This window comes from Falco naumanni, chromosome 9, assembly GCF_017639655.2.
Source record: "Falco naumanni isolate bFalNau1 chromosome 9, bFalNau1.pat, whole genome shotgun sequence".
NCBI lineage: Eukaryota > Metazoa > Chordata > Aves > Falconiformes > Falconidae > Falco > Falco naumanni.
The window spans coordinates 48,475,713-48,499,761 of NC_054062.1; the positions used below are offsets into that span (position 1 = coordinate 48,475,713).

Sequence of the window (24,049 nt, forward strand, 5' to 3'; positions counted from 1 at the left end):
ATTTACTGATGCAGTCGGTTCTCCCCTTTTTTTCACTTAAGCCGTTGTTTGATGTAATTTACTGGCAATGGAAAAAACGGATTTGCTCTGTTTTAATGAATGAATGAATTAAAATTAATTTATGTAAATGTTTTAGCACGAAAACTGCTGTCTCGGTCTCCTTTTTGAGTTTCTAAATGCGCTTGACACCTCTGAAACACATAGCAAATTCATCCTGGTTTAGAAGCATTTCTTTTCTGCGTTTGGTGGCAATGTGGTTGCAGGATGCCTCGGAGGATTATTCTGATCCTGGAAGAGCAATGAGCTGCACAAAATTACTTTGGTGAGGAGAATTATCTTTAACATAGAAGGGGCTGGGTAAGATCCCTGTTTGGGGGACTTCCACATGTTTATGGGATTTCCATGCATTCATACACATTGTATTTTTGATATTTTTAAAGTAAAGATGAAAAAATGGAGAACAACAAGCTAAAATTTCAAACAGTAGATTGTTTTATACTAGAGGTTTTTTTAACTGAGCTGATAATAGCCAGTATAAACATCCTAAACATTGTATACGTTGGTAGCACTATTTTATGTTTCTAATCTCATATGATCTCACTGTGGTATCAAAGTCCTTTAGAACAAACCAGTTTGATCCCAGCATGGGTTGGTCCTCTCTCCAATCAGCGTTTAAGGACACGCTGCTTGTTATTTGCCTTAAGCTGCCTAACCAGGTTATTTTGCAAGCCTAATGGATTAAATTTTACTTCCCATTTCCTTAGCAGAGACGAAGTATCGGAGTACTTTTTCTGTTGTTTACCATCGGAGCAGACGGTTCTCGTTCCTCTAGTTCCCTGGTGCAGAGCAGCTAAGAGCCAGGTACACAGTCTGCTCAGATGCTGTACTAGTTTCTCCAGCAAACCTAATCATGTTAAAACACAGCCTCTTTTTGTTCACTTTTGGACTAACTTTAACTGGAAAACCTTTTTGGATAAAAGGTAAGTTTTCAGTTTTTGTTACATACTCAGAAAGTTTCTCCAAGTCTTCTTGTACGCTCCAGTCCTGATCATAACGATGCACACCTTTCAAATCGAGTCATGGCTCTTCCCAGCTGTTAGGCTATTAGCTGACCTGCTAATTGAGAAAATCTTGTTCGGGAAAAAGGTGTCTGGAAAAGATTACGTGTTGAACCTTTTTATAGTTGAGCTCTTTGTGTTTGTTGTGGGTTTTTTTCTCCAGGATGTATAGGTAGGTAAATACATCATCTTCCATACAGGACACGGGTGGTGACAACTGCAGTTACTGTCACTTTCATCGATAGTACAGACTGTAGAAAAAGATTTCTTCTTCAGGATTGTGAAGGAAATGCCTACAGTTCTGTTTTAGTGCCTCATTAACTCATTTCCATTTATGATTTGTCTTCAGATTTTAGATTTAGCCGTAAGAACCGAAATATTTCTTAGAAAGTGATATTTTTACGATGCGCATTAAAGACCTGCTTTCAGGTGTCAAAATTTAAATTGTTAGAACCGCGTTTCCACTGCTAGCTCAACACCCATTTAACTCATGAAGCAGAATGGATTGTGTTATTTAGGTAGTGAAATTATTGAAGATTAAGGGCAAATTCAGAAGTAAATACCGAGCGCCAATATTCTTTGCAGACCTGTTCACTAACAGCAACTTCCACATTTTGATTGCAATGGCAGTCTTTAATGTTAAACATGTGCAGCCTGCAGCTAGCTTATAAAAGTCCTGATGTTACCTGATAGGTAGAGATCATCATTACACTGGAGAATCCTCCTCCCCACTTTGAATGGGTGATTACGTGGCTTCTTTGCAATTGTGAATTCCTTTCACAGAAACGTGGGAGGCTGAGGGTGAGTTTGTACTGCCATAAATGAGAAGAAATCTCTTTGTTTCCTTATGAAAGAACAATTTAAGAGGGAAGAAACCACTTTTGTTGTTAAAACCCATGTTGTTGATTCTGTAGCCTGTTTAATAGCAACAGTTGTGTCTCCGCTGATTAAAGTCAACACTCAAACCAGACTGATGAGCTGACAAGAAAAAGGAAGATGAATTCAATTTCACGCAATTTTTTTTAAAGTCACTGGAAGTTGGTTTTGACTTTATAAAACCACTTACCTGAAACCAGATATGTGGAAGACTTCTCATCTTTAGCTTCCTGCATTGGCATGATGTTCTGGAGATAATTGTGATATGATTTAAATGGCTACAAACCTTTTGCAAAGGTTTGACTGTCGCTTGAACAAACAAAATGCAGCGTTAGGTGATGGCAGGAGGCAGCATGGTGAGCCAAGACTATACATGCAGTGGGCGGCAGAATTATATCCAGAGGACAACTGCAAGTATTCCTCATTCAGGGCAAGGGGGGAAGGAATACGAGTAAAGGCATTTATGTGGAACGAGAGGGCTGAAGGGAGAGTTGATTTAATCAAGGAAAGGGCCGAAAGAAGTAGAAGTATGAGCAAGAGGGAGCAGAGCAAGTGCAGGACCTAACAGCAACTCGAAGTAGTTGAAGAAAGTAAGAAACATCCCCCAGTGTATTTAGGGACTGAAATTATTCTCCTGGAGATACAATATTCTCCAATTATCTGTCTAACAAGTTCTGAAATATCCTGGCAAAGTTGGACCCACTATTGAAAACAATTGTGCCATACAATTACACCAGGACCATTGTGCCAGCCACGCCTAGAGAGCCCTGCTGTAGATTTACGGATCAGCACAGTATTCCTGGCACCAACAAGGTGATTTCACAAAGCTTGAAGGAACTGAATTCCATTTGAGATGTTTGCATCTCTTGCAGTTAATTTTAACTGGCCAGCTACTTAAAAAATTACTGTGATGGCACAGATAGGTGGACAGAGATGGCAGCTGTATAATTTTTTTGTCGTACATCAGGTTAAAAGCATAAGTCATGGGAGAAAAAAAATGTTTCGAAAATTATAGACAAAATTACAAAATTAATAATCCCGAATAAGTGAGAATTAAGAGTGTTTCTTTATGTGCTTCAGAAGAACCCAGCTTTAACCTGAAGTTAATTTTTTTTAATCAATTTGACTATTCCTAAACTTTCTTCGTCACTATCAAAACATACACTGAATACAGGAAGGCATCTATTTATTTTATTTTAATTTTTCTTGTTCTTGGAATTCTCTATTATGTTAGTGTCATATTCATTGAGGGGTTTATTTTTTAAAAGACTAATCTATTTGGTTTGATACTGTCTATATGAAGGAATGAGAAGAGTCTGACCTATTATCCAAGCTTATAATGTAACTAAGACCAAGAGTCAAAGCCAAGATTGCCAGCCAGTTTTGAACACCCTGTTAAAGAAAAGTTTTGCTTGAATTTGCAGGTTTTAGCACTTCATCAGTTGTTTGGAGTGGTGTAACCTTGAGTACAGTCAAAACGGCATGAGGCCACATTTTAAACACTCAGAAATTAAGAGTAACGTGGCCATGAATCAAACTGTTGATTTCTGAGACATTCCAAGCATAATCCAAGAGCTCTGGCACAGAGCAGCCCAAACTGAAGCATGGGCAAGTCAGGTCCTGTACTGGTGAAATTACTCTTTCTCCATTTACAGCCAGATTAGAATGGTCTTTCTGCAATCACCACTGTGCAGCTGCCAACATAACAGCTTACTTACCCTTTCTGATTCTTTAGACATTTCAAACTTTTTTTTTAGGTGTATCTTCTGAACAGACATCCAGACTTTCTACATTAGAAATAATTATTCCTCGAAGTCTGACAGGCAGAGAGAAACATCACCCATTTTTTCATGAGGTTTGTCATTCTACCTGATTTTTTCTTCTGATGTAGCTGTTCTTCCTGTATTACACACACACACGCAATGTATAGTATACATATTTTTGTGAAGAAATGTGCCCTGCACTCATTCTTTAGATTCTTAGTGTTTTCAACTAGTGTTGAGTATATTTGTTCCCCCAAATGTCTGGGATTTTGGTCCAAGCTAGCACCTTTCAAGCTTCTAGTGCTGTTAACAGCCTTATAAAACAGGAGGGAGAAGGAACATAAAGACTATTTCCATTTCCTCTGAGCTGGATTAGATGTTGAACTTGAACCATGCTGTATGTGTTATTTTACTCATGGAACCTGGCCTTTGGATAACCGGAGGATTTCAGCCATGTAGCACCTAAAGGGCTGGTGCTTGCTTTGTAGAAACGGTCCCACAGAGTCGCACAAGTTAAACAAATGAGTTAAAAGAGAAAGATCTGAGCCTTAATTCTTCAGTTCTGAGGTAACTCTCTTTTGTGCTAGATAACGAGTCCATTACTGAAGTGACTGTTAATGAAATAACATTAGTCATCTTTGTGCAAACCAATTAAGGTAGAATCTGTGAGTTGTTCATCCGGCTGCCAATGATTAACATAAGGAGTGTCAGGAAACACGGTGTGGTCATTGGACAAGGAGTGCATACATGGGCCGTGCCCTTCTGCCTTCCAAGTGAAAATTTATACGGTAATAGAATTTAAACTTTCCACAGGGAAGAACGTAAAGTGTGCTGCTGAGGCCAAAATATAGAAGGCATGAGGGTTAGGAATCTGTGTTTTGGTAGACACTTAAATCATACGTAGTAGCTGGACTGCTCTTCTCCAACAAAACATGGAAAGGACACAACCAAGTAGAAAAATCACCTGATTAAGTGGTATCTTTTGTTCTGTTTCCAGGAGCATTCAGATGACAATCTTTCTTACTCAATTAAAACCAGAAATGGAACATATCTTCTAAAACTGAAGAAAAATAAGTATGTGATGGAGTGTTCTAAGGAATCATACCGTCTTGGGAGTTAATTGCATACAGAGGAGTATTTTTGTACTGAAAAAACCCAGAGGAAAACATTTAAATGGCAGATTGTAGTAATTACAAAATTACTCTTAAACATTGTCTCTGTTATGATACAAATAGAAGGGAGTAATATTTTTTCTTGTTATGAAGAAATTTATTTCAATTAATTTTTTATTAGCAGCACAATATAGTACATTTCAGAAAATCCTTATGGACAATTCAAATTCAGTTCAGCGTTAGCTTTTTATTAGTGGGGGGGAGGGTTGTTAAACATGTTGTATTTGAGGAAATTTGTCTGTTATTGTTGTTTCTCTTTCCTGAGCCTGTAATAGTCCAGGCCCTGATGCAACGCGGTCTGTTCAGATCCTACTCTAGGGGTATTTTAGTTAAAATGTTTCAAAATAACTTATGTTCCAAATAATGCAGCTCATTTTAAGGTATCTTGTTTCACATCTGTGGATTTTCATAATGATTTAGCATGAGTGTGCTGCTAACAGAATGTAGTACTTACCAAGATTCTTGACTTTTCTTGCTTTCTAGACTGTTAAAAGAACTGTAGTTTATTTTTGTTTCCAGAAAGCTTCTTAGTGAAGACTTTATGCTGTATACATATGGGGGAAATGGGAAACTGGAGGCAACACGGTCACAAAACGAGGTATTGTGCATAACAAAATATTGCATCAGTTTCCTCAAACCAGGGCAGCCAAGCTTTATGAATTGAAGGCCACATGAACCATTTGATAAAACTGAAGATGACAAGGACGTGTGTGCATCTAAATGTATTTTCAAAGCGATAGCAAATGCACAACCATTAATTCTGAGTGTCTTCGTATCTCTATAATAGGACAGTGAAAACTGGAGACATTTTTGGCAGTAGGAGGGAAAATGCGAGTGATGCATGTAATGCAACTACAGAAGAAAAATATATTTGCTGGGAAAGAGGCTTTTGTGCATTTTCACATTTGTAGCATTTCTGTTTAACTGATACAAAACGTAAGGTTCTATGTCTTACGGGGGAGTGGGCTGTTTATGGGGATACAGCACCACTGTTTTCCAGGGTGTGAAAGGAGATGCCAGGAGATTATGCCAAGACTGAATTTGAGCTACCTGATTAGGTTGCATTTCTGCAATTAAAGGTACAATGGCAGCACCAAAGCTCTGTCGGTTTTAGGTCCTGTATCAAACAAACCTTATAAATGATGTTGAACTTAATTTCAACTTTAAACTGCATGTGAGCTTAGTGAGACTTAATTGGGTGCTTTGTGCATGGGAGATCTTCTCAGATCAAGCCTTTGAGAGGAGTCTGTTTAAGAACAGGATGAGCAATGTAGATGAAAATATTTTGCTAAATGATGGTGATGGGTTAAACTAAAAAGCTGTTGTTTTCTAGAACGAAGGGACCAAACACTATTGTAGGTACTCATGTCAAGTAATATTTTACTCCAAGAAGGCTGGGATTACTTTTAGAATAGGGAACTCTGTAAATTTGTAACAGCCAGCCTTGATGTCATACAAATAGAACGGTTACTTAGAATGTAAGTTTGCATTTGAAGCCAACAGTCTTATTTTGTCATTAATTATGTGGTTTTGTTGCATTTCAGACACACTGTTATTATCATGGCACTGTTGAAGGAATTTCTGACTCAATGCTTGCTCTTAGCACATGTGATGGCCTTAGGTATTACCTCTTGCTTTTTACTTCAGGATAATTCATAGTGCAGTACCAAAGTAAAACAGTAAAAAACAGTTGCTATTCATCGTACTGCTGCAGAGAAAACACCATCCTATCTTGCAAAAATTTTTTACAAGTATTTCACCTTTTTGTAAAGCTGAAACTCTTTACAGGGTTTATAGTTTACCTCAGCTACCACTTTTCCCCCCTTTTCCAAAATTCCTTCACAGAAAGAAGATAATGCCAGAGGGAGCATCATCTAAATACAGGCAGAACATGGGCGTGAATTGAGGCCTTCGTTACTTGATGCAAGTGTCTTGACCAGAGATACGTTTGTAGTAGAAATGCTGTCTGATGATGCTTTCGCTGAACTTAAAACACTCCTGCAAACAATTCTGTCTTATGAATTAGGCACATTTCAAAAGACAAACCATTTCCCTGAAAAAGTTTTGACCAAATTTGAAGCAGATTTTTGTGTTTCAAATACAATAAAATTACATTTACATTGAGAAATGTAAAAGGGCCAGATTAATGCATCAAAGATGGTTGTGTTCTCCCCGCAGAATCAGTCCGTATGAGTTGGCAAAGGAGATGGCATGCACGGCAAATTGTGCAGATATTCAGGATGTTCTTAGAGCGTGTCCATGTTCCACTGTGTTCACTGAGCCTGGCTTTTTAGCAGGAGTTTGAATGTACTTGTCGGTTGTAGTAGCCTTGTTCAGTTTGATGGCTTTTTGACAAGCAGGAAGAGGCAAATGGGGCAAAGTTCACCCATCTCTCACGTACAGTAACACAGTGAGATGCCACTCACAATAAATGTTATTTCCTGGCATTCTTTTAAATGAGGAATAAAATGGTCAATGTACTGGTACTCCAGGTAGTGCTGGATCTCACTAAACAGAACAGATACTTCATTTTGGCTGTTCTGCAAACTTACGCAGACTGAAATCCTTTGTTTACTTTGTATTCACATTTTGGAGGATCTTCCTTCACAAGACTGTAACTAGAGAATTCTTGTCCTAAATATAGTTTTGAGATTCTGGAGAACAAGATAATAGCTTCTCAAAGATTTTGGCACAGCAAATGGGCATGTATCAGGTGTTCCTGAGCCATGGACAAATGCAAAATCTTTTATACTTAGGGGCATTCAGCAGTGCAATACTGCTGTTGCCCTCATAAACACCCCAGTGATTGCTTTTAGCCTCTCTGTCTTAAAAGATACCATTTTCTAAAATGCTGAATTAGTTAGCTGCATGGGGCTAGAAGTGAGACTAAAGATCAGGACTAAAAGAGATCCTTTGCATCAGCTCTTTACCCACAATCCAGACTCAGTAACAATTTGGCTTTTTTTTTTTTTCTTTTCTGATTCAAGGAGCCCACACTTGTGTATGACTGAGTATTTTAAACAAGTTCTGTTTTGTCTTTTGAGAACCTGTTGGGCATTTGAACTTATACCCTATATTAAGATAATTTAAGATAATGACATATTTCAACATAGCGGTATGAACAGTTCTAGTTTTCAAGTATCCAGCTGTCATTCACTCACCTAGTCATAACCACAAGGGAAAAAACTGTGGAATAATTTTTCATTCTTTTATGATTATTAGAGGAATTCTCTACATTGGTGGCAAATGGTATGGAATGGAGCCGCTCAACACATCCAGCACATTTGAACACGTGTTTTACCCGTTGGAAGATATGCAGGATATCCCCTTCCAATGTGGTGTGCTGAACGTCAGCCTTCATCACGAGAAGATGTTTGTGAAGCACTCTGTGAAATACGTGTTCTTATCAAACAGTACCTCTAGCAGGGAAAAGCTTTTCAGGGTAAATACATTTCTGTTTCTCTCTTGAAAGCTGCAGTCTAAGCCATCTTGTCAATCTTTTCCAGCAGCCAAGGTCTCCAGAGCTTTGGCATGGTATTGCTGCAGGTGGGTTTGGCCTGGCAGGCCACTGCCTCGTGACCTTCATTTTCATGGACCCCAAACCGGTGAGATTACTGCTAAGGAAATCCTGAAATCGAAGAACAGCACAATGGGAATTTAAGATAGCTTGAAGCAATCCTTTAGCAGAAGAGCAGAGTGCCCAAGACAGTCATGGGTATGACACGAAAGGCACGGAGCTGCCATTCAGCTCATGCCTCCCCATGTCTGACCACATGTGAATTACTGACGTTCAGATGTTTATGTGGAAATCTAAGGCAAATTGACTTTTAAGGCCATATTAAAACAAATTCCTCATTGCTTTGTAAACACATGAAACGAAAATCGTGAGAGAGATAAGTAAAAACCTGGAACTCATTATTTATTATGTTAACTTATTGTGCTTTTTAATTTGCAGAAGAAGCGAGCTGTCCTGCCACAGAAAAGCTATGTGGAATTATTTGTCGTTGTGGATAACAACAGGGTAATGATAACATCCAATGCTAAATACATTTTATTACTTCATTAAATTTTTTCTCTGACATTCTCATCTGCTATTTTACAGTTTTTGATGAAGAAATCTGATCCTGCTGCGGTGCAAAGGGAAACAGTTGAGCTGATTAATTATGTTGATGGGGTAGGTCAGATACAGTAGTTTCTCCTTTACCATAGTTTTTTTCAAAAGAACAGCTAATGCAGTTCTGAAGCTGTGTTGGAATTTATACAACAATTTGTAACACGTTTAAGGCACGTCATGAATTTATGCACTAGTCTTGTAGCGGTACAAGCAGGGGGAGAGATGCAAGATGCTTTAAAACAACTTCCACGTGCTCCCAGACTTTTGACTGCTCCAGGAACATGAGGTCTTTGCTATGTTTTACATTTCTAGGAAGAGTATTTCTCATGTATGTAGTTTTTTATCAAGCGAGCTGTCAGCGCTGTGAACAATTCCATAAGCTCTCTGATCCTCTGTTCCCAGCTTCTCTTCTAGATAATTAGCTAAGGAAATGACTGAACATGGTCTTTTCAACTTCTCAAACTGAAAGATATACTTAGGTACCTTCACGAAGAAGATTTCCTTCGGTCATATATTCTTTCCTTATTTAGTTTTATATTATACATATTTTTATTTCGTTTGTAAGGTATAAATGTATTTTAGTTTATAAATACAAATACATTTAGTTTCAAAGAAAATAAAGTTATGTCTCAATCATTATGTTCAGCATATTGATTACTCAGTAGTAGTGGTGTAAGCTTTCCTAAGTCAGTTGAAACAGGCTGATGGACAGTAATTATCATTATTTTTTTTTCCAGATGTATAGAGCATTAAACATCCAGATTGTTTTGGTTGGATTAGAGATCTGGACAGATACAAACCATATATCTGTAATGAATGGTTCAGCTGGAGATGTACTGAGTAGATTCGTTTCTTGGAGACAGAAAGATCTTCTTAAACGATCAAGAAATGATGTTAGCCATCTCATAATGTAAGTTTTCATTCAGTGGAAAAGCTAGCCATGCTGCAAGTGTTGTTAACGTATATGATTTGGGGTTTACATATGAATGAAAATATAACTGGAGTAAAATTCACTCACTTTCCAAGCTGTTTTAACCTGGAAAAATGACAAGGAAATATAATCAAGTCTTTATAGTTAATCAACTCTAGGTAGCTCTGCTTGGGTAAGGGGACTGGAGCAGATGACCTCCAGAGGGCCCTTCCAACCTCAACCATCCTGTGATTTTGTGAACTCAGAAGCACTGACACAGCAGACTTAGGTGACTGATCATTAATTTCAAGTTATGTTATTCGGATATTCATTATTAATTACAGTGAAAACCTGATACGGTGATAAATTTCTTCTTGACTTCAAGACGACCAAATTTTGTCTTGCCCTATTTGTTTCAAACTCATCAGTGTCTTTTTAGTAGAAATCCCCATTCATCCCCTCCTTCAACAACACCTTCAAGCTGCTTTTGTTGCAGAGGGAGAAGTTCTTACGCTGGATCCATCGGAATGGCTTTTGTGGGTACTGTCTGCTCACAAGTCCAGGGAGGGTCAATCAGCACTGTAAGTACATAATGTTGTGGTTAAGGAAGAAACTAGCACAGGAGCTGCTAAACTGTCATAGATATGCTGCTAGTGAGGCAAAGAGGTACCTGGACAACTGTAGGCTTTCCCCTGTGTATTTACAAAACCTAGAGTTGTAGTTACTGCTATGGCCAGACATTGCTTCCACAGAGGCACCTTCCAGATCATGCTACTAAATAACGTGCACTTTGCCGACCTGTTTTGTCAATTCACTCTGGCCTTGCAGACTAGGCTTGGAGTTGTATGGTTTCTTTTAACTGGGTTTCTTACGTGAAGACTTGTGCATATTTTACCTTTTTTTTTTTCTTTTAAAGTATTTCCCTGTTTCTCTCTTCTCTCCTCTTCACATTCCAGTCCACTTAGCCCACGTAGTCCTGAAATAATTTTTTGATCACCTTTTGTAATTCATCTATCTCAAGATTGCACAAGAAAAGCCCATCCTCGTATCATTAAAGTTCATAAGCACAGTGGTTTTGGAATGGGAATACAGTTACAAAATAATGTGTATTTTTTTACTCTTTACATGGATAGGAAGTGAACATAGTGCACTTCAGTGTCTGGAATTCCCCACAGTAATGCTAAACAGGCAAAAATTTTAAACACAGCAAAATCAGTAAGAATCTAATTTTTTTCCCCTTCACCCCTGGGGCAGAACCAGTATCTCCAGCAGTTCCTGTCCTTGCAATATGGATGCCACAACACTGTGGACAATCTAAGAAGTAGATTCTGTTTTTTAACTGTATGTCTGTCATTGAAGACTCCATTGAAATCAGTGTCATGACTAATTAACTGTGTTAGAGTAGAACAGAATAGAATAGAAAAGAATAATTTCAGTTGGAAGGGACCTACAGCAATCATCTAGTCCAACTGCCAACTGTTATTATTCAGCATATGATCCTAATGGAAGGAATAGAAAGAGTGGCAGAATTGGGCCCTACCTGAAAATAAACGGTGACAAATTGTGTGTTCTCACTGCTTTTGCTCTGCAATATCATTTAGTATTCTGTCTTCGTAGGCTCTGAGATTTGTGGCTTGAATAAACCAGTAGGTAGAAACGCAGTATTTTCTTTAGTTGCACATTGTTTTTTTTAACACTGATTCTCTTTATTAGTTGAATCATAACAATATGTTACGTCACGCTACAGTAGTTGCACATGAATTGGGGCATAATCTCGGAATGAAACATGACGATAAAAGGTGTCCTGCATCCTATATTATGCACAGCACAGATAAGTAAGACTTCCAGTTATTTTATTTTAACATTTGTTAGTTATCTGCAGTGACTGTGCCTTATCAGCTGTGAAACTCCCATGAATCTTGAAGAACTTTCGTGAATGGGGAGTTGTTTGAAAAGTTTAATCACAGAAGTGAATTCACTGACTTGGGACTTGACATAATTTTAATTTATTTGAAATGATATCTGTTTTCCAATCCAGTCATTCTTTATTTGTAGCATTCCTAAAACCTTGGATTTTCTTAATTTTATTTTATTTTTAATGATAGTGTGTTGCTGGGTTTTTTACGCTGCTGAGAGTGCTTTACATATATTCGCTGGGTTTGTGCAAACATGCATCATTCACACAGAATCTCTTAACAGTTAATTTAAACAAAACCTCTCGGCTTATGTTTCTTTCAGTTTGTTTTTTGGTTTCCCCTTAAGAGAAAAGGATCATATTATTTTGCCTGTCCACATTTGTATTAATAAATCAGGGTAATTGAATACTGGCCAAAACTACTATTAGAAGATGTATTCATGAGTTCTTAGGGACTCCATGTCAAGGTGAATGTCTTTCTGGAAAGTGTTTTTTAATTACACATTTTTAGACTCAGTACAGACAAGGAATTTCTAAGGCCTGTTTTATAAAGGATACCAGAATGGATAATCTGATGGTCTCTCTGGCTTATAAAAGTCCTTGCATTTATGTTATACATAGTATATTTAACTTCTAGTACTGTACTGTAATGCAAAATAAAGTAAAAATGAAGTATCTCATGATCTCTTAGCATTATGAAACATGTTTATTATAGACTGACAATATTTTAAGGGCTTGAGTTGATTTTTTTCCTGTAAGCAAAATATTTATAATAAAAAAATAATGTTATGCTTTCCAGTGGATCCAGGAATTTCAGCACCTGCAGTGCTGATGATTTTGAGAACCTTATTCTAAATGGAGGAGGACACTGCCTTAGAAATCCTCCCAAACCAAGTAATATTTACAAAGAACCTGTCTGTGGTAATAATGTGGTAGATAACGATGAAGAATGTGACTGTGGCAAACCACAGGTAATGAATAAAATTCAACTGTATACTTGTTTTATGTTGTTATGTTTTATGTTATATTTGTTGCATAATACTGGCCTTTTGGTATCCCTGATTTGCATTAATAGAGGACTTCTCCTTGTAATTTTACATTTCTGCAAGCAATATGAAGTTAAATCTTAGTAAAAGCCTAAAATCATACTTTGATTTTGCTATAAACTCAGTTGAGGGCTACTGGCCCTCACAGAACTTTGAGGCAATGCTGAGAAAGAGGTACCTTTCAGTGAGGAGTATGTGGAAACACCATTTTTGTGCTGGTTTTAGTAACATGGATATTTCTGTTACATAAAAGAGACGACTCATCTACAGAGGAAAATGTCCCTCAAAGAACGGGATACATTGACTCGTTCTTTAGAAAATAAGTGTCTCAAAAAAGACACCAATAAATCGAAAGGCTGTCAGCAAACACTGCTCTCTTCAAAGTTACTAAAAGATACCAACATTTCCCTACATCAAACTGCTAGTGTAGCAGAAAAACAAGATGGGCGAAGGGGTGATAAGAAATGTTATTTAAAAACCGGTCTATTCCGCTTCTTTTAGTGTCCGCTTAAAGTTTAAACCTACCCTATAACCCCTGTGCCACAACACGTCAGAACAGATGTTTTTCTGATGACTTGTAGTGAAGAAATACAGACAAACTGTCTATTGGTTTCTGTTAGAGCAGAACGCTGTCAGCCTCTGGGCATGCCAGAGAGATGGCGTGTTTAAAGTTTCCTTTCTCCGTGCACTTGGTTTGATGATGTACTTTCCTAGCTATACAGTGAGGTAAAAACATTGTGTCCCCTTGTCCGTGCTTGTTCTTCAGGAATGTACTAACCCTTGCTGTGATGCTGCAACCTGCAAACTCACGCCTGGATCGCAGTGCGCTCAAGGACTGTGCTGCAAGAATTGTAAGGTAGGCTGTTTTATTTAGCTAAATTGATGCTATTTCCTAGTGATTTTTAATGTTTTAAAAGAGGTATCACAGTACTCTTGACATATTGTCACATTATCAAACTACATTCACCAGCAGAGCATGTAAACAGAGAATACATGCCTAACAACTCTTGACTAGCAGCGAAGAAATAAAATGTGATCTGTGTCATCCCTCATAGGACGCAGGAGCAATCAGTAGAAGTGATCTCCACTGTGCAACACCAAGGCTGTGATAGTTGGCTGCTTGTTAATTTGTACTTGTGTACGCATTTGCACTATTTACCCAAGTCCTCTGCAGACTCAACTCATAAACTTGTGGCCACACCACATGACACTGAAGTTTTAGATATTCATTAGCTATCGATCTGAAAAAATATTTTATCTTCTTTAAAATCACAAAAGGTTCCCAGCTGTCCTTGTTTCACATTAGAACTTCTGTTGTTCCAAAATATAAGTCGGGTGGCGTTCCTCTCTGGTTCTAGTTTAAAGTGGCAGGAGCCGAGTGCAGATCGAAAATGGATTTCTGTGATCTACCTGAATACTGCAACGGAAGCAATGCCTACTGCCCAGACGACGTTTATATCATGAATGGTTACCCATGCAACAACATGAAGTCATATTGCTACTATGGAGTATGCCAGAGTTTTGATTCACAATGTGAAGCTATATATGGAAAAGGTATGTTTATAATTTAATGTAAAGAGACTTGTAGTCTCCTAATAGACAGTTCTGATTTTTCTTTCTCATATTTTTAAGACAGTGTACTGGCTTACTAAGTTTCACTTTTTTTTGTATAGGAGCACGAAAAGCACCTGATGTATGCTTTGAAAAAGCAAATATTAAAGGAGATAGATTTGGAAACTGTGGAATGAGTGGTGGAATGTACAAGAAATGTCCTGTTCAGTAAGTCACCAGCAAATAAAAGCTAACCTTGAGATGTTCAATGTGAAATATACATTCTGTTACAAACTCTTAAAAGCATGAGATTTAAAAGATTATTTCCTTGACGTGCAAGCTAAAAACTTTGACTGGATGGTGTATTGCACTGATCCAGGTTTTTTTTCTGTTCACCTTGTCTCTGAGTGTCATTCATTCAATACAGGCATAGTCTGTGCGGCAAGGTCCAGTGCACCTCTGTTACTCTTCAAAATCTTCCTGCTTGGAGTGTTGTCAATAACGCATCTGGTGTTTTATGCTGGTCTTCTGACTTTGACTTAGGATCAGATGTCCCTGATCCTGCTCAAGTCCGTGATGGAACTGCCTGTGGAGAAAAGAAGGTAAGATGAATCACAGCAGCATTACAGGATATATTCCACCAACTGGAAAGTTCTTAACTTTCAAAAGCATTACATAGCTCTCTTATTTTTATGCCATAATATAATAAAAAAATCTGCTTTTTGAGATGAACATATGCAATGAATTAGCTCTTCAAAAACTGGTATGCTACAAATCAGTGAAGTACATTATTAGTTATTCAAATTACTCACCAAAATGCATCCACAGACTCAAGAAAATCTGAGACAAACACAGCTATAGAACTGTGAAGTACTGAATGTTCTAGCAGCCCTTTTTCTTGACATTTAAGTAAAAGCTTTAGACTTGTAAACATATACATTTATATTGTATATTTATAAAAGGATGGGATTTTTTGAACTTTTGTGTTTGAAAGACACTAACTACTTTTTCCAGGCCTGTGTAGGTTTTGAATGCGTTGATGCAAGTCGTCTGGGCTACAACTGTGATGTAAAGGAGAAGTGTAACGATAATGGGGTGAGTAGATGGCGTTTTCATGCCCTGTTTCTAGAAGACAGAGACAGGTGCAAAATCCCTGAATAAAAGCAATAACCAGCCAGATGGATTTGTTTTTTTTCTCATCTGTATGAAAAGTTAAGTCCGCTTTTTAATCTGTAATTCATGTTGCCAGTATACTGTAAACCTCTTAGCACTAACACTGAAAGACATTTCTTCTGAATTGCCCTAGGGAATTTTCTAATACTACTGAGCTGTTGAACTGTAAAGGGAAAATGTTCCTTTGAGGAGGACACGCTAGTGATTCCTGATGTATGTCTCCATGAAAAATCAAAATGGAGTCCAAAGGTTATAAAAGTGTCTTCTCTGGACTGTAATCTACGGCAGGCGAATAACAAAACAGAAGGTTAATTTCTATAGAGAATTAACTTGCGCTGTCAGTATCCCTCAGTGTTTTGGGATGTTATGGAGGGGGAGAGCTTATTCCCAGTTAATACTTCATGCATTTCTATGCAATACTGTGCAGTATTTCTTGTTTCCACATGCAATTCTTAATGTGGAACTCCAAATATAATACTGGAGGTTGAAGTGGCAGCTTGCAGAAAGGCATTGTTCATTTGACTAATCCCTGTCGTATGGACTGTAGGTGTGTAACAACAACGGGAACTGTCACTGCAATTCCGGATGGGCGCCTCCGTTCTGCAACGAGTCAGGCTACGGCGGCAGTGTTAACAGTGGTCCAGCTCACATAGGTAGGCTAGTGAAACTGGCCTTCATTCTGTCCGCACTGTCTGGTAAAATAACTGCTACTAACTAATGGGTGCGTGCATGTGTGTGTGAGTCTCTTTTCAACTGTTTTTTTTTACTGCGTGGGACACTTAATCATGGGCTGACTTGAAAAACAAACATTATTATCTGATGTGCTTGTTAGTAGACATCAAGGAAGCTGGTCCAAGGGAGAATTTGACCTCTATTTACTCTAAGATAAAAAGCAATACATTAGTTCCCTAGAATTACTGTTACATTTTTTAAATAGTTAGATATTTACTTAGGTATTTAAAACAGAGTTCTGATAAAATGGATGTAATAGAGGAAGACCATCACTTGAGAATGAAACCAGCAGCCTTTTTATATGGAAAGGGTCCTCACAGGAATGAGAGGGGTTAACAAGGTGCATTGGCTCACGTAAGAGCCCTGAAATTCTGCAGAGGGAAAATGGAGTAGATTTTGCTGGCCTTTACACTGAGAGACCATGCAAAACCTTTTCCCTCTCTTTGTTCACAAGCAGAGTTCATCATCTGTAGCTTTGTGAGGCAAAAACCAATCCATATTATGGGAAAGGCAAAACATGGTTTGTATTAAAGGCTTAGGAAGGCAAAGAAGACAGGCAGACCAGTTGTGGGTAAGCAAATACAAAATAAATTTGTCTGCTTTAGAATTCTTGAAAAAATACATGGAAAAGGGTAATGTTTGTACATCATACAACATGGGGTGAGTAAGGCAGAAAGAATTGGTAATAACATAAGGCCAAATCCTACTTTTCTGATCACAGCATTTTATAAATTTCAGTGAAATTACTAGTTTTAATCCATAATAATTTGAAGATTGTAGTTTTTATAACAAAAGGTGGTTTAGCAGAAAAAATGCTTTAATATGAGGTTAAACAAGATTATTATTTTAAATTATTTCAATTATTTTTCTCTAGATACATCACTTCGGGACGGTCTGCTTATTTTTTTCCTCCTTGTGTTGCCAGTTGTAATCATTACTGTATTAGCAGTAATGAAGCATGATGCAATAAGAAGAAGGTTTTGCAGGAAAAGTAGAAGACAACACAGGTATTTTACTTATTACAAATGCGGATTTCAACACTTTGGAGCATCCTCCAGATTAATTCAGCAAGCCTGGTAGATGCTTTAGCTAGACAATGAATTCCATACCTCCTAAAAGAAATAGACTTTGCTGCTAATAGTAGTAGTAGGTAGTTTAATAGCCAGTGCCCTGCTATTAGGTAGTTTAGGCCAGATGCTCCAGTTGTCACTTCTTGAGCATTTTTTCCCAAAATATATTGCACTTTTCTAACTGTTACTGATAATTGTATTGCATGGACACAGGGGCGCAGCACACTGAAATTATCTGTCAAGGCCAGAAAGGGGTGGAGTCAGAAACAGAATCCAGATCTCTGAGCTATAGACTTGTCCCTTGAAAAATGCTGCATCCCTGATGGCAGTTAAACCAAACGGGGATTTTCCTGATGATGTGGTTTTTATTTCAGGGACAACAATGTGCAGCAACCAAAGCAAAGTAACGGCCCAAGTCATAACGCAAGAAATAAACAGGTAAGATAGATGCATACTTGCATTATTTTACGTTGAGTAATCTGAATTATACAGTGCCTTTTCTCTAACACAGTTACTGATGACTTTGTGGCTTTCTGATACATTGAAACCATCTGAATATATATTATTTAAAATAATTTATAATGTGTTAGACAGGATTTCTGTTTGGGTACGTATGAGCTTTATTGCCTGCCCTGTCAACACAGGCTGTGAGTGGTATGGGATGGAACAGGCTGCAACTTAGCAGAGCAGCCAGAAATTGAGCTCTGAGTTCTGTGGCCACATACCAGAGAAGCTGCTTAGCCAGGCTGTGTATCTAGCTCTCATAAAACAAAATAAAAATTATCAAAACAAAATGTTGTGGAGAATATGGAGAATGTATCAGGAAATAAAAGTTTTCTAAATTTTCCAAATTCTAAAATGCCATTAGCTTAATACTGAATAATTAGCTACACTTTGAATCTGTGTTTTCTGTTAACCTGATCTTCTGCAACATCTTTTCCAGCCTGCCACATCAAGTCCTGATTTTTTGACAACGTTGCATTTTCCCGGTCCAAGGTTTGTAGTATTTAAAACCACCTTTACTTCATATTTGCTATGTTTACATTGCTGTATCAAGTGAAGTTCCTAATGTCTCATGTCCCACTTAGGAGGATTTTTCATGCAGCTGCGTATGAGATGTAATAGATTAAATGCTTGAAGGAGAAATGTTGATTTACTGCTTGTATAGAAAACATAACAGCACATGTAAATGCTACAAGGGAGAGGGAGGGGTAGAGAGAGTTAAATATATGCATAAATGCTAGCAACTGTATTAAAATTATAAAGAACTAGTTTAGAAATACCAGTCAGTTGTCTCAAGCCATGAAATACTTCACAAAATGTGTTTTCCACACTTCAGGCATCTAGCACAGACCCAGATTCCTGCAGCTCCTTCAGGACCTCAACAACCCCCACTCCCACCTACACCAACTGTCTGAAAAGTTTCTTGGGAACCCTCACCCAATTCTGACAAGTAACTGGTCTGAAAAAAAACTTAAAGATTGCAATCCTCCAGTCCTCTCCTCTCCTCGTGTAGCCAAAACGCCTTCGGAAAGCATGTACCTCTGGAAAAAGACCTGATGCCAAGAGGCACCAAACACAGATTTTGTAACACCCCATTAATTTGCTAATTGCTGCTGGCTATATTTGTGCCTCTTCTACCTCACCTCTTGATTATTTTTAAACCAAAAGCCTGAAGTTCAACTCTTGTTAGATTAAATCTGTAACAGCATCTGAGAACAGGACTCTTCTGAAGTGCAGCTTTACTTGCAGGCCAAAGAGAAGTGAACGCAGTTATTTACAGAGTTTATTCTCCTCTAGTCATACGCCGCTGTGAAAATTAGAATGTAGATTGACCTCTTGGGAAGCCCGCAGTCTGCCCAGTTCCCGGAGCGCTGTCTCAGCAGCACACGGACCGCAGCTGCACCCCACATGCCAGGCTCGCCGACAGTTCCCACGCGTTGCTCTGAGCCTTGTCCTTGGCGCAGCCCAAGCAAAGCTGGGACCCAGATGCCACCCCTCACGACCCACTGGCCACGCTACCTGCCAGTTCAGGTAGTGTATAAAAGTAACCTCATAACACTAGCCACGGAAACAAACTCAGTAGGTAACGTATCTGAGTCTAAATGAAACCAGCCCATCTCTGTTGCTACAGAAAACGTGGGGCATCAGGAAACAAATTATACAATGTAACGATGGTTTAATGGTTACTGGTTACCACAAATTGCAATTTTTGCTAAGAACTGATTCAACTACAAAGCCAACAGGTAACTTTCATCATGCTAAATGGGACAATTGGAAGCCTGTACTGATGTAAAAGAAAATACACGTAGCGACAGCTTGTCAAAACGGCAACTAACGGAAAAGAAGCTGCTACGCAGAGACAAACTCATGGGCAAGACCAAGGCTGCTGACCAGCCCGTACGTCGCGGGGTAAATCGCACCGTGCAAACTTTGGGGTACGAGCTAGCGGATGGGGCAGGGCACGGAGCCCGGTACAGAGCCGCCTCTGCAGAACGGGTCTCTGCCCCCTGTGCTGGCCGCCTCCCCGGGGGCTGCCCGCGGGACCCAGCGCGTGCAGGCGGGGCCGGGCTCTGCCGAAGGAGCGTCACCGTCCTTAACTCCTCAGGATCTTTAATTGCTGTTATTACGTATCCCTATCGCTTAGGCCTCATCAACAAGCGCAGTATGAATTACCGCAATTTAAAATAAATCATCAGGATCCGCACACGTCGTAGCATCTCGATTTTATGTTCGTAACAAACCCCACGACCGGGCTCGCGCAACCGCCCGACTCCAATGCAATATTTAACTCATTATCCAATTAACCGGCGAGTGAGGCCGGCGGTTCCCGCCCCGCCCGCCCCGCGCATGCGCAGGGCGGCGGCAGTCCCGGACGGCTACTGGGCCGGTGGCGGCGCTGGCGCTGGCGGCGGAGCGGCGGGGCGGCGGCGGGCGCGCGCGGGTGGGGCTGTGCGTGCTGGGGGGGCTGCCGGCCGCCGGCAAGTCCACGCTGGGCCGCGCCCTGCGCCGCCGCCTGCCGCAACGCCGGGGCTGGGCCTGCGCGCTGCTGGCCTACGACGAGCTGATCCCGCCGGAGGCCTTCCGCCCGCGCGAGCCGGGGGCGGGGCCGCTGGTCAGTGCGGCGCTCCGCCTTCCCGCGGCGCGCCCTCTGCTCTCATTGGCCACCCGAGGCGCCGCTCAGTAGCGTCACTGGCTGCGCGACGGCCGTTGCCAGGCAGCGCGGCGCGTCCCGGGGCCGAGGCCGGGGCCGAGGCCTGGGGGCCGGCGGAGGGCCGGGGGTCGGGGTCTGGAGAGCGGCGGAGGGCCGGGCGGGCGGCTGGGGGCCGGGGAGCCGGAGCGCCGGGGCCTGGGGAGTAGCGGGGGGGGGTCGGGGCCTGGCAGGGGAGCTGGGGCGGGGCGGCGCGGGCCCTCACCCCTTGCTGCCTTCCCCCGCAGCCGCCCTGCTGGAAGCGGAGCCGACGCGAGCTGCTGCAGTGCCTAGAGCATGTCCTGCGGGCGCTGCTCGGTGAGGACCCGCAGGCCGCCCCCGCCCCGCCGGCCGCCTGGCACCGCTTGCTGGCCTGCTGCCAGCGGCAGGGCCTGCTCTGCCCGGCGGAGGGACAGGCCGGACCTGGCCCTTGCTGGGCACCTCCAGCCACGTCTAGGCCGCTCTACCTCATCTTGGATGACAATTTTTACTACCAGAGCATGAGATACGAGGTGTACCAGCTGGCTCGAAAATGTAATTACTCTTTGTTCCTACACACAAGAACCTTTTCAGCTTTGTTGGAAATTCAGCGTGCTTTAACTCCCATTCTTTACGTGCTCATGTGGAATGTTTGTAACTCTTAATTGTTAGATTCCTGCAGTACAGTAAGCATCACCTTTATTACTGCGTCATTAGAAATGCTAGGTCACTCCAAACCTTTTTTATATATGTTGATCTCAGAAATTACTACTTGAGCAGCCTGGAAGGTAAAATTGTTTGTATTCATTTCAGGCTCAGAACTAGTATAGAAGTTCTTCATTTATGTAAAGCCTTTCTCCTGCATGTTGCACTTAGAATTTTTTGCTTTAATAGCTTAAAGGTAAACTCGGCTGTTTATGTTCTTTTAGATTCCTTGAGCTTCTGCCAGTTATTTTTAGAGTGTCCACTTGAATGCTGCTTGCAGAGAAATTGTCTAAGAAGCCATCCGGTACCTGACCAGACAATATATCTAATGGCAAGAAAAATAGAAATGCCAGATCCCAAGAAGAACGCTTGGGAACAGAACAGCCTCATTCTGAAAAGTTTGGATGGCGCTCCAGAGGATGAGTATGCTACCGGGTTGATGCTGGGGTTTTCACTAAGTACCATTTTCATAAATGGGGGGGTAGAAGCTTTTCACTGTGCCTGAACAGTATGTAAAAAACATTCCATATGGTGATTTTTGGAAGCCTGTCAGCTACACAGAATACACGCCAGTTGTCAGGAACTCATGGCCATCATTCTTTGCAGAGTTAACCTCCAAACTGTGTTACTAAACTGCTGCTGAAAATCTATGTGAATTGTCTGAAACTTTTAAGACTGGAAATAATTGGCTGTAGTTTTAGCTGTAATTGTTTTTCATCTAACTTGCTGTATAAAGATTATTTCATTGATTACCTCATAAATTTAACTGGACTTGCTTTTTTTTCTGTGATGAGGTGTCATCACAAAATGAAAGAAAAATCTTCAGCGAAACTGTTTGATTAATGTGGTTTACTCTGTTGTTTGTTTTCTTAGTGAGCAGATAATTAGTTTGCTGGCCACTGCTTTGGAAAATCCAGTGAAGCAAAATGAGGAAGACACTGAGCAAAAGGTAGCAAGGCTTCTCTTCACTGTTGTGGCTCTTTCGGATAATGGTGAATGAGCAAGTTAGTTAATCCTGAATTGTATTCAGAACGCCACAATGACAAACTGAGAAATAGCGATTGCACTTCTTGATTACAAAAGCATACACAAAGAGTTAATCCTATTTCAAATGGGTACTTCTATCACCTTATTAAGTTAAGCGACTAAACTACCTTTAAGAATACTGTTATATGTTCTAGAGTAGTAAAAAGGTTTTGGAGCTGTCACATCACACTAAGGAAAATAATGTTCACTTCTTAACATCGCACATACCCACCTCTGAATTCAACAGAGCAGGTGCGCACTGCACTGGTCATCAAGTTGCTGCCAATGTTTTACTTGTTTTCAAAGAGTACTTCAAATGTTGATGGCAGCCTAAATCAAGTTTAATGCGTTTGCACATATTCTTCCTCTCTGTTGGTCACCCTGGCTAGGAAGCAGATCGAGCAATCTGTGCAGCTAGTGCTGTCCATCAGGCTGATCAGACGTGCAGACGAATCATCTCTCAGGCAATGAAGGATGCAAAAGGTACGTGCAGCATGTTCTAGGTGCTAGGGGGCAACGTAAGACTAAGCCTATGAAATTCCCTTGGGGTAAACTGTTAAGGAATCCCTACCCTGCGGGTGTGACCAAAGCAATCACCTTCTTCCAAAGTCTGGCCAAAGTTACTTGTAGTGCGAGTCAAGAACCTGTAAATTTTATCTTTAAGGATCACGTTAAAATTTCAGCTTCAATTTTCTTTTAGATAAAAACGTACTCCCAAGTGAGATGAAGAGCCTGGCAGAAGAGCTCAACAAACTCAAAGCAGAACTTCTGGAAGACTTGCGGCAAGGAAATAATTTGAAAAAACAAATTTGCATACAAAATCAATATTCAGACCCTGCTGCAAGTTTCATCTCTGCATTCCAACATGGAGCAAGCAATGTAGTTAATAAATATATTTTAAAATAATGACATAGAGAATGGTGGTGTTTTATTCTAAGAGCCCAGAGTGTTTATCCCTTGAGCAGTACCACTGAAAGCATCTAAGAGATAAAGCTTTCTCCTCTGGAGGCTTGTGCCTTGTCTAACTCTTCCTCCCTTATCATGGAAGAGAAACAGTCTAGCGTACTTTGAATATCAAGCCAAAACCAAACCATCCTTAGATTTTATTGAAATTTCACAGAATCACAGAAAAAGTTAGCCTGGGGGGAACACATAGAAGTCACCTAGTCCTGTTTCCTGCTTACAGTGAGACTAACCCTGGTCTGGATCGGCTTTCCCAGAGCCTCCTTCAGCTTAGGTTTAGAAGAGCACGTTGGATGGTGACCTGCTGTGCTCTGTCAATCGGCTACCTGAGCACCTCCAGAGAATACGTGCCTGGGAAGGTATAAAACCGAGAAGCGAGATGGGATGGCTCTTGGCTTCTCTGCTTATTTCCCTGACAAACTGCAAAGAACCAGAAACTTGAGAACTGCATGCATGTATGCACGCACGTAGGATTAACTCCGATGTCAACTTAAAACGTGGTGCCTTCAGAGTTGCTCATAACAACATACACAGAAGTTCCATAGGCAGCGACAACCACCTCACCACGATAAAAACTGATTTCAGACATACAAACACTCTTGATAAAAAGGGGATCCGAGTATGAGGAAACAAAAAATTTGGAAGATGACCAAATGTGCAAGATTAACAGCAGAAAGGAAAAGAAGCACGTCCTATGTCAGCAATAAAATGAAGCCTTTTCAATTAGAGTAGACAAAACAAAGGCACTGTTCCTTGCTTACCCAGCAGGTAAGCTTACCTTCCTTACCATATCTAGACCACACCTA

At 40.3% G+C, this 24,049-nt stretch overlaps 2 protein-coding genes across 2 annotated transcripts; both read left to right on the forward strand.

Moving 5' to 3' along the window:
• The first annotated feature begins 705 nt into the window (after window positions 1-705).
• LOC121093868 (disintegrin and metalloproteinase domain-containing protein 9-like) lies at window positions 706-20,087 on the forward strand. Its single transcript, XM_040606788.1, has 22 exons — window positions 706-980; window positions 3,692-3,789; window positions 4,695-4,771; window positions 5,389-5,467; window positions 6,414-6,490; window positions 8,092-8,311; window positions 8,825-8,890; window positions 8,972-9,043; window positions 9,721-9,893; window positions 10,390-10,474; window positions 11,607-11,728; window positions 12,608-12,779; window positions 13,621-13,710; window positions 14,213-14,408; window positions 14,528-14,633; window positions 14,833-15,007; window positions 15,420-15,500; window positions 16,126-16,231; window positions 17,185-17,317; window positions 17,755-17,818; window positions 18,324-18,376; window positions 18,720-20,087. The coding sequence occupies exons 1-22, from the start codon at window positions 911-913 to the stop codon at window positions 18,796-18,798; spliced, it is 2,394 nt and encodes a 797-aa protein (XP_040462722.1). The 5' UTR covers window positions 706-910; the 3' UTR covers window positions 18,799-20,087.
• On the forward strand, window positions 19,646-23,189 carry PSTK (phosphoseryl-tRNA kinase). Its single transcript, XM_040606700.1, has 7 exons — window positions 19,646-20,045; window positions 20,239-20,495; window positions 20,819-21,104; window positions 21,479-21,677; window positions 22,128-22,203; window positions 22,670-22,763; window positions 22,981-23,189. Exons 1-7 carry the CDS (start codon window positions 19,646-19,648, stop codon window positions 23,184-23,186), a joined length of 1,518 nt encoding a protein of 505 aa, XP_040462634.1. The 3' UTR covers window positions 23,187-23,189.
• Window positions 23,190-24,049: the final 860 nt, after the last annotated feature.

Excerpts from the sequence above, each read along its gene's own strand:
- LOC121093868 (XM_040606788.1), top strand. The coding sequence starts at position 911 with ATGTTAAAACACAGCCTCTTTTTGTTCACTTTTGGACTAACTTTAACT. Across the intron at positions 3,790-4,694 it reads ATCACCCATTTTTTCATGAG|GAGCATTCAGATGACAATCT; the intron begins GTTTGTCATTCT and ends TTCTGTTTCCAG. Across the intron at positions 8,312-8,824 it reads GCAGGGAAAAGCTTTTCAGG|AAGAAGCGAGCTGTCCTGCC; the intron begins GTAAATACATTT and ends TTTAATTTGCAG.
- PSTK (XM_040606700.1), top strand. The coding sequence starts at position 19,646 with ATGGGACAATTGGAAGCCTGTACTGATGTAAAAGAAAATACACGTAGC. Across the intron at positions 21,678-22,127 it reads GATGGCGCTCCAGAGGATGA|TGAGCAGATAATTAGTTTGC; the intron begins GTATGCTACCGG and ends TTGTTTTCTTAG. Across the intron at positions 22,204-22,669 it reads AGGAAGACACTGAGCAAAAG|GAAGCAGATCGAGCAATCTG; the intron begins GTAGCAAGGCTT and ends CACCCTGGCTAG.